Source organism: Chenopodium quinoa, unplaced genomic scaffold, assembly GCF_001683475.1.
Source record: "Chenopodium quinoa cultivar QQ74 unplaced genomic scaffold, ASM168347v1, whole genome shotgun sequence".
NCBI lineage: Eukaryota > Viridiplantae > Streptophyta > Magnoliopsida > Caryophyllales > Amaranthaceae > Chenopodium > Chenopodium quinoa.
Window position 1 is genome coordinate 1,701,661 of NW_018742720.1, and position 10,590 is coordinate 1,712,250.

At 37.1% G+C, this 10,590-nt stretch overlaps 1 protein-coding gene across 1 annotated transcript; it reads left to right on the top strand.

Annotated features, from left to right (window-relative positions):
- The first annotated feature begins 1,214 nt into the window (after nt 1-1,214).
- On the top strand, nt 1,215-2,363 carry LOC110722971. The gene is made up of 2 exons (XM_021902244.1): nt 1,215-1,887; nt 1,993-2,363. The coding sequence occupies exons 1-2, from the start codon at nt 1,215-1,217 to the stop codon at nt 2,361-2,363; spliced, it is 1,044 nt and encodes a 347-aa protein (XP_021757936.1).
- The last annotated feature ends 8,227 nt before the right edge of the window (nt 2,364-10,590 follow it).

A 10,590-nucleotide genomic window follows, 5' to 3' on the forward strand; every position in this document is an offset into this window, starting at 1 on the left:
CTTGCAGGAATAATCTCTTTGTCGCAGAGTGCCTGTGGAATGGACTTTTTCCGTATCTACTTGAGGTGAATCATTTCCTTCCCTATTAATTATTTCATGCTCAATTTCAGCATTATAAGCAATCAAATCATCATCACTCACAATATAACCAACAAAATCAACATAAACACCATCTCTCGTCTCACCAAAATTTAGATCAACATTATTAGCTTCTGGACAACAAAAATGAAACACATATTCCACAAATTTCACATCATAAGAGATAAAAAATTCCTTTGTTTCAAGATCAAACAACATCCACCTTGTTTTACCAAATGGATACCCCATAAAGACACATTTACGAGTATTACGACTCTTACTAGCAAACTTATCCCCCCTCTTTTGATTATGTGCGAAACACAAACAACCAAAAGTACAAATATTGTTGGAAATGGTAATGCAACCGGATTCTCGTGCCCGATCAGGCGGTGGTTCGCCCGACAGGGCGGAGTTGGCTAAGGAAAATAGGAGGGCTCTCGCGCCCGATCGGGCGGCTCTCGCCTGACCGGGCGACGGAGTTGAGTTTTGACAAGCCCGATCGGCCTGCTCTCGCCCGATTGCTCGCCCAAGGTGGGTTTTCTAGATCTCCTGACCGGGCGGTGGTTCGCCCGACCGGGCTTGACACCAGGTCTAGAAAACTTTATCTCGCGCCCGATCGGGCGGCTGTTTGCCCGATCGGACCCGCCTTTTTTCCTAGGTCGATTTAATTTTTTTTGTCTCCGATATTTGGGACTCATATAAATATGAGCATTGCCTCTCTATCTCTATTCATTCACTTTCAAACCGAAAACACAATCCTACCCTTTGAGATCTGAACAGGTCTTGAGCGATTCCACTCTTCGAGTTTGGGTGCACGAATTACGGAGAGACTTGTGTTAAACTTGGGGGGCGTGCATCACTAGGAAACTTGTACCAGTGGTGGCGTATTTTGCTTCTAAGGCAGTGGATTATTGTTCCACGGCGCGACTGTGAGTTTGGGATCTTCAATCTAGGAAAATTCTAAATTTTTTGTTTGTTATTGATTTCTACAGTTATTTTACCAACAATTTAGAAGCGAAATAATTTTTATTTATTCTATTGATATCATGACTAGCAATTCTCACACTCGTTTATACCTAGATCTGTCTAAGGTTGAATCTCTTAATGGAATTAATTATAAGAGATGGTCATAAAGGATGTTGATTGCTTTTGAACAAGTAGAGGTTGATTATGTTTTGTTTAGGGATGCCCCAAAACCTATTAAACAAACCAATGCTATGATTGAAATTCCTAGTACTCCTATTCCAGGGAATAAAGAATCCGGTACTAGTCCAAGGACCACTACTGTCATTGTTAATGAATCTGAAATCAGGAAATTTGATCATGATAATAAGTTTGTTAGAGGTCATCTTTTGAACAGCATGAAAAACAAAATATTTGATTTGTATGTTAATATGAAATCTTCAAAGGAGATGTGGGAATCTTTAGAAAAGAAATATGGTGCTGATGATGCTGGAAAAAAGAAGTATGTGACTGGAAATTGGTTGAACTTCAAATTGGTTGATACAAAGCCTATCATGGACCAGGTCCATGTGTATGAAAATTATGTTGCTGAGATTCTTGCTCAAGGTATGAAGATGTGTGAAATCCTTCAGGCCAATGTTTTAATTGAAAAATTACCAGATTCCTGGTCTGATTATCAAAATCACCTCAAGCATAAAAAGAGGGATTTAACCCTAGAAGAACTTGTGAGCCACATGAAGATTGAGGAAGCCAATAGGCTTAAGGATGTTTCCTATAAGCCAAAGAATGTGTTATCAATCAAATATAACCTTGTTGAATCTAGTGCTGACTCTGACAAGAAATCAGGTGACAATCATGCCAAGAAGGGGAACTCTGAGAAGAAGGGAAATCTCTAAGCTAAGGGCAGGATTGGGAAGAAGAACACTGTCAAGTGTTGGTCATGTGGTGAAGTGGGGCACTTTGCTTCACTGTGCAAAAATAAAAAGAAGAAAAATCTGAAATCGAGTGGAGGGAACAAGGGTCAGGCTCATCTGGCTGAGAATGAGGATGAAGATGTCATCACTGAAGTTGTCTCTGAAGTCAACTTGGTTGAGAACAACACTGAATGGATTGTAGACACTGGTGCATCTAGACACTTCTGTGCTAACAAGGACCTGTTTGTCGGTATGGAAGAGGCAAAGGAAGATAAACAAGTCTACATGGGAAATTCAAGCAGCTCTGAGGTACTTGGGAAGGGCAAAGTGGTTTTGAAGCTGACTTCAGGGAAGACCTTGGCTCTACATAATGTGTTGTATGTTCCTTCTCTTCATAAAAAAATTTAATTTCTGGTGCTTTATTGAACAAAGTAGGAGTTAAGTTAGTTTTTGATGCTAATAAACTTGTGTTAACCCGTAATGGGGAGTATGTTGGAAAAAGGTTACCTTAGTGGGGGCCTATTTGTTCTTGAGATTGTAAATATTTCTTCAATGAATAAGATTTCTACTTCTGCTTATATTGTTGAGTCCTTTGAATTATGGAATAATAGATTGGGTCATGTTGGTGCAACAAAATTGAAACAAATGAAGAGTTTAAATTTGCTCCCAAACATGTCATTAGATGGACTTGAAAAATGTGAAGTGTGTGCGGAGTCTAAATTTGTGAAGAAACCTTACAATTCTGTCACAAAGAGAGAGACCATACCACTTGAGCTAATTCATTCAAATTTAGCAGACTTTAAGAACTTGGAAAGTAGAGGCGGGAAACGCTACTACATCACTTTTGTTGATGATTGTTCGAGATATAGCAAGGTGTATCTTTTGAGGACAAAGGATGAAGCTGAGTCCAAGTTTCTTGTGTATAAGGCAGAAGTAGAAAATCAGTTGGAGCGGAAAATAAAGAGAGTTCTCTCAGATAGGGGTGGAGAGTATGGCTCCGATTTCCTCAAAGATCTATGTGAAAGTGAGGGAATCATTCATGAAGTATCTGCCCCGTATACTCCACAGCAAAATGGTGTGGCAGAAAGGAGTAATGGGACCTTGAAGGAAATGATGAATGCAATGCTTCTAAGTTTCGGGTTGCCAGACAATTTGTGGGGTGAAGCGGTTCTATCAGCAAATTATGTATAGAACAGAGTAGCTCACAAGAAGTTAGACAAGACTCCATATGAAATATGGAAGGGTTATGCTCCAAACTTAAATCACATGAAAGTGTGGGGGTGTCTAGCTAAGGTGGGGTATCCATCGTTCAAGCGCTCTACTATAGGTTCTAGGACCTATGATACAGTGTTCATTGGTTATGCTAAGAATAGTTCCGCATACATGTTTATGAGTCTGGAAGATCGCTCTATATTTGAATCCCGTGATGCAGAGTTCTTTGAACTGGTATTTTCGTTGAAGAAAAGCTTAGTTACTAACGATGTTTCTTCAATTTCTTCATCTGTAGAGCCAGAAGATGCTTCCCCTAGAATTGAAAGTGAGATTCAACCTAGGAGAAGTAAAAGGCAGAGAGTGGAGACAAGCTTTGGGTCGGATTTCCTAACAGCCTTTATAGCAGAGTGTGGAAATCTGGGTGAATTCGAGGATGATCTAGATGAGGTCATGCTGTGTCTACAGGTTGTGGATGAAGATCCAAAATCGTTCAAAGAAGCTATGAGTTTAGTAGATGCAACCTTCTTGAAGGAAGCTGTGAACAGTGAGCTTGATTCAATCATGTCTAATGGGACCTGGGAGCTTGTGGACTTGCTAAAAGGGAGTAGGGCTATTGGGTGCAAGTGGATTTTCAAGAGAAAAATGAGAACCGACAACACTGTGGAAAGGTTCAAAGCTAGATTGGTGATAAGAGGATTCACTCAAAAATTTGGCCTTGATTATTTTTATACTTATTCTCCTATGACTAAAATTGCAACTATTCGTGTTTTGTTTGCCTTAGCTTCATATTACAAATTGATTGTGCATCAGATGGATTTTAAGACAGCTTTTCTGAATGGCGATTTGGAGGAGGAGATCTACATGGAGCAACCTTCGGGTTTTGTAGTTCCTGGCATGGAGAATAAGGTGTGCATACTAAATAAATCCTTATATGGTTTGAAACAAGCTCCGAAGCAATGGTATGAAAAATTTCATAAAACTATTCTTAGTTTTGGTTTTGTCGTCAATGGTAGTGATGCATGTGTGTACTCTAAGATGTTTGGTGCGCGATATGTGATATTATGCCTGTATGTTGACGACATGCTCCTGTTTGGTACAAATATGTATGTCATAAATGAAACTAAGAAATATTTGAATTCAAAGTTTGAGATGAAGGATTTGGGAGTGGTAGATGTGATTCTAGGTGTTAAAGTTACTAAAACCAAGAAAGGGTATTTTCTGTCTCAGTCTCATTATGTGGAGAAAATTCTGAAGAACGTTAATTATTTTGATTTGCCTTCATTGAGAATGCCCTTTGACCCTTCTGGAACTTTAGTGAAAAATGTGGGAGATAGCAAACTGAATATGCTAAGGTGCTTGGTAGTATGATGTTTTTAATGAACTGCACTCGCCCTGATATTACTTTCGCAGTTAGTAGACTTAGTCGGTATACTCATTGTCCTAGTGAGCAACATTGGGTTGCTTTGAGGCGTGTGCTTAGATATCTGTGTGGAACCATGACTTGGGGATTGAATTTTGTTGGTTATCCTTTGGTTCTGTGTCGATGCGTTGTGATTTACAAGCTGCTATATGTGTTGCTAAAAACAACGTTTACAATGGTAAGAACAGACACATAAGAGTCAAACACGAGTCTGTGAGGCAGTTTATTGTGAATGGGGTTATTTCGTTGGACTATGTTCGGACAAATGTTTGGACAGAGAAGAACCTGGCAGATCCCTTTACTAAGGGATTAAGTCGTAGACTGGTGGTGGAGTCATCAACTGGTATGGGTTTAGGATCTATGTTGTAATGACTTGAAGTTGTAGCTATTCAAGCTATGTGACATGATACTTTGGTTTTAATAAATCTGAAACCTGTTTTGGTTTATTTGTTTCATTGGCATGAATCATTGGATTTGTTAGTTATGTATCATGTGTTTGAATCTATTACTCTATAAGAGTGGTAAGTTTTACCAGTTAGATTATGCTAGGATGATCCTGTCTCTTAATGTCATTAGTCAAGTTGTTTTCTAAGCAAGGATTGATGGAGGTTCTTAAGTGAGTTAAGACCTTTATCCCAGTGGCTCTTGAAACAGGATTGATAATGACACCGAAAGTTAAGGGTTGAACTTATGTTCTTAATGTTCTAATTCCATTGCATGTAATTCTCTGGTTTGCAAGGTGCTTAAATGTGTTTAAGCCTGCAGGGAAAGACCTTTGAATTTGCTGGGAATGTGTGTGTATAACACATAGGTTGAACACCTACGTGAGTACAAGGGGTGGCCTCCTTCAAGGGAAAACTGGAGTATAGTTTTCCTGAAGTACTCATGAGAGCCCAAGTGTTGGCCAAGATTGGCGGAGTTTCTTAAGCTCTATAGTCAAGGTATGTGTATTCAAGGTCCCTTCCTCGCTCCTAGGAGATCAAATATTAGGATACTCACTAGGAAAGTGTTGAAAACCTTGTGCACTAATGTGTTAGTTCAAACCTTTGGATACTAGCATTTAAGTACTAAGACTTTCATTTACTTTTCAGATTTCATGTCGAAGATCCGCTCGCATTAGTGGGGGATTGTTGGAAATGGTAATGCAAACGGATTCTCGCGCCCGAACGGGCGGTGGTTCGCCCGACCGGGTGGAGTTGGCTAAGGAAAATAGGAGGGCTCTCGCCCGATCGGGCGGCTCTCGTCCGATTGCTCGCCCGAGGTGGGTTTTCTAGATTGCCTGACCGGGCGGTATTTCGCCCCACCGGGCGCGACACCAGGTCTGGAAAACTTTATCTCGCGCTCGATCGAGCGGTTGTTTGCCCGATCAGGCCCGCCTTTTTTCCTAGGTCGGTTTATTTTATTTATCTCCGATTTTCAAGACTCATATAAATATGAGCATTGCCTCTCTATCTTGATTCATTCACTTTCAAACCAAAAACACAATCCTACCCTTTGAGATCTAAACAGGTCTTGAGCAATTCCACTCTTCGGGTTTGGGTGCACAGATTACGGAGAGAGTTGCGTTAAACTTGGGGGGTGTGCGTCCCTAGGAAACTTGTACCGGTAGTGGCGTATTTCGCTTCTAAGGCAGTGGATTATTGTTCCACGGCGCGACTGTGAGTTTGGGATCTTCAAATCTAGGAATTTTCTAATTCTTTTGTTTGTTATTGATTCAACGGTTATTTTACTAACAGATATCACTAAAAGAAGGAAGTTTATTGAAGAGAATTTCAAAGTTCGAACGGTGTTTTATTTTGGAGAAGAGGAGTAGGAGTTCGGTTAATCAAATTGTAATTCCTCGTACTTTTAAATATTTTATAAATGAAAATGTATTTTATTTATAATATTTAATTGTACTTTTCCGGAATTTAATTTCAAAAACATCAAATTATTATTTTAGGTCGAAAATAATTTTAGCAAAAACTATTTTATGAACCTATATTCTACAATTCATGATCATACAAACAAAGCCTACCATTTCATTACCTTATTGGCCCATTAATTTTATGAGGCTCAATCTTCTTACTTACCCTACAATATTCTCTCCAATAAATACTCCATTAATCCCCAAAATTTCCCCCACACAAAAGGTTAGTATTATTTTCTTTCTCCTTTATTTTATTTCTTTTATTTTATTTATTTCTTTTATTTATTTTATTTCTTCTTTTTCTTTTTTTTTTTCTTCTTTTTCTTTTTTTTTTCTTTATTTTTCTTTCTTTCCTTTTTCCTCCTTCCTACGTGAGCCAAGCTCACTGCCGCCCAGCCACCTCCGGCTCACCACCTACCGCTGCTGCCTCTAGACCGCTGGCGACCTTGCCGACCCACCAGGCCCAGCCAAGGCCCACCGTGGCTGCCCCCTCTTCTTCCTCCTCCTTTGTTTTCTTTTATTTTGCTTAATATTTAATCTAATTGTTTTGGGTTTTGGTTTTAATTGTTTTAAATTGATTAAATTAGTATGAAAATCTATATTTTGATAGTATAAAGATTATAATTTCATATTTATAATTGTTGTTGTTAATTTTTCATATTTTATAAATATAAACCTAGGGTTTTTATTTTTTAATTTGGGATTTTAGGGTTCTTATGATCAATTAATTTGGGGCTTATGTTCCTATTCAATTTCTGTTGATTAATTAAGCATAAAAAACATGTTTTAAAGGAAGTTTTAAGGAGTTTTAATCAAATTTATATTGCTGGAATTTTATTTAAAGAAATAGTGTTGTGATTTTAATGAAAAGGGGTTTGATTACCCATTAAAAAAGAGATTAATTAAGGGTTTTAAAATAATTTTCAGGTTTTTATAAAGTATTAAACTTGCTGTAATTCCATGAAAAAAGTGTATTTTAAGGTTTTTCATGAAGGAAAATTTAAGAACTATATATGAACTTTTGATTTTAATTAAAGGGAAGGTTTAATGTTGTTTATTAATTGGATTTTAAAGGTCTTAAAGTAAGTTAATATTGTTGTAAATTTGATTGTTTGGGTATTGATTGAAGTTTTATTGTTTGGTTTAGGAGAGGAGTTTATAGAAGGTGACTTCTAGTATGTAAAGTGGCATATCAATTCGTTTACTCAAGGTGCGTACGAGTTACAAAACCTTGCCTTTAGAAGCATGTATAGGGATGTTGTATCGAGAACTTAGTATCATATATAGAGAAGATCAGGCAAAATTGTTTGGTTATACATTGTGATTTATGTATGTTGTGCACTATTTTACTTTGCAAGTATTATTTATGCATTAATTTTGCAAGATGCACTTAGAGGCAAAGGTATGTGATTTAGTGGAATGATTTATTTATTACTCGTTCATGATTATTGAAATAGAATGAGAAAAGGAAGAATTTAAGTCTTATAAGATGAGGTTAAGGCCGGTTTTGGGGTGCCTTATGCACTCAAGGTGTTTATACACCGAGGTAGTTAAAGGAATCAATCATAAACATTGCTTGTGACTAATAAATCAAGAATTGAATTGGAAATTCAGTGTACTTGATTGAATGGATATTGGATTGACTGTATTGTTTGCATGTGAGTCATTACCAAGTCTAAATTTGTAAATCACATAAAGTGCAAGATGGATGAGCAATAAAACTCTAGATTGGTGCACATAGGGAGTAATGAAAATTAGAGGTTGGGGTACACGGGGTATTAGCCGTGAACTTTTCTCAAGGTCGTCTGATCTACGAGTCTCTTATTTCAAATACTTTTCAAAAACTAGGAGTTAGATGAGATTTCATACTAGCTACGATCACGGAGTCGCGCCTGTTGTCATTGGATGTTTTTTTGAGGTTTCCGAAAGGAGGCATGGGGTTTTATTTTATTGATGTTCCAAATGGAGCAAGGGTTGGACAACCTTGTCTATTGCTTAATCCAATGAATAAAAATGATGAGTTAACTACTTTTAGCTAGTGGAGTCTTAGTAAATTGATAGTTGAGTCATGTGTGGAGTCTACAAAGTAATGATGTGTGATGATTGAGTATAAGTAGCATGCTAGGGATTTCTTATTATGTTTCGCAACTTGTACGTACTCAGCTTTGCTGATTGCGTGCTTTGTGTCTGTCTTTCTTTGATCATGGCCTTCGCCTTTCAATGACCCTGTGACGATCCAATTTTTAATTTACACTTGTAATATTGGGGAGCAGATTAACCACAGGTTCTTACACATGCATCATCCGTATCTAGGTGGTGGGATCTTGAGTGGAGTGTTGGTTGCTTTTGTTATTTTTATTGTTATTTACTTTTGAAGTTACCTAAACTCAATTTTTCTTTCATACTACTTCTATTGGTTTGAGTTTTGAATAAGGGCCTTAATGGTTCCAAGTTGTATGATTTAATTTGGTTTTGGTTATTGGTTTTGAAACTTATTTATAACTGATTTAGTTTTTTCGCTGCTAATTTCTGATATAGCCTTAACGTTTGAACATGTGGCGGTAGCACGCCAGTAATTCTCTTGAATATTGTTCAGGTTACTCACAGGTTTTAAGAGAGAATTATTGGGGTGTTACACAAATGAGCTGCAGCTAAAACATACTCCCCCTCAAAAATAAATTGGTAGTCGTGCTTGAAATCTCAAGGCTCTCCCAACATTAAGAATATGTTTGTGTTTTCTCTCTACTCTCCCATTTTGTTGAGGGGTTCCAACACACGAGGTTTGAAAAAATAATTCTAGTGGTGACAAAGTAATCATGTAAACAATTAAATTCGGTTCCATTGTTACTTTGCACAATATTAATTGCTTGATTAAAATGTTTATCAACCATAGCAACAAACGCCATAAACATCCGAAAAACCTCACTTTTATCAAGCATAAATCCAAACAGCTCGAGAATAATAATCAACAATAGTTAAAAAAATAACGAGCCCTACATGGATGAAACATGTCGATATGGAACCCATAAATCACAACGAATTTTTTAAAAATTTTAGAAGCTTTATTATCACTAAGAGGAAATTTGCCTCTAGGATGTTGAGCACAAAAACAAACTTCACATCGTTTTGCTAAACTTCTTTTATTATTGCTAATATGAGGAAACATTTTAACTACCTTCTCCGAGGGATGCCCTATTCTTCTATGCTAAAGATCCAAATCAGATGACGCTTCTATCACATACACACGTTGCACCACATCCGGTTTGCTAAGACAATAGAGTCTGTCGCATCGAAGTCTCGTTCCAATCAACTCCTTCATTAGGTCCTGTATGGCACATATATGTGAGTTAAATTGTATAACAACTTTTAAATGATCACTGAGTTGAGAGACGGAAATTAAATTGCAATTCAAATTTGGGACATAAAGAAGGCCACGGATAGTAATTTTATTGAACAAGTAAACCGAGCCGGCCAAAGTTGCGAGCACATTGCACCATTGGGAAAGCCAACAAGACATTAATGGAGTAAGTGTCAAAAAACCAAGATATATTTCCGGATACATGGTGAGTAGTTCCGGTATTGATAATCCAACAAGTACATCAAAGTCACCATTTAGCCGATTTTTGAGAACTTTTTGTATTACCCATAAAACCGGCCAAATCCATCTTACATGGAGGTTGATGTTCGTGTTTTTCTGGTGGCAATGGTGATGGTGTATTATCACCGGCCATGGTTGTTTATTGAGGAAAAAAAAACAACATGCTCTTGAAACCATGAAAAATTCTATAGAAAATATAATAGAATGACTTGAGTTTTCATTGATCGTAATGTCAAATATATAATAGTCACACCTCCTAACAATAAAATCAAATGATATGCTAGAATCCTAGGTAGTTAACTAAAATATAATAGATAATGTTTGCCAAAAAATATCCTCACAAAAATACATACGACATCTCATTAGAAAATTACAAAATCCCAAAAAAAAGGAAATTTTGATTTTTACCACCTTTAAATAACCACTTAATTGAATTTACCACCTCCAAAAAAAAAAGATTTACTTTACCACCACCAAAATTTCCAAAAAATCGATT

Coding starts and splice junctions, on each gene's coding strand:
- LOC110722971 (XM_021902244.1), top strand. CDS start 1,215: ATGTTGATTGCTTTTGAACAAGTAGAGGTTGATTATGTTTTGTTTAGG. Junction 1,888..1,992: donor TGACTCTGACAAGAAATCAG/GTGACAATCATG, acceptor CATGTGGTGAAG/TGGGGCACTTTGCTTCACTG.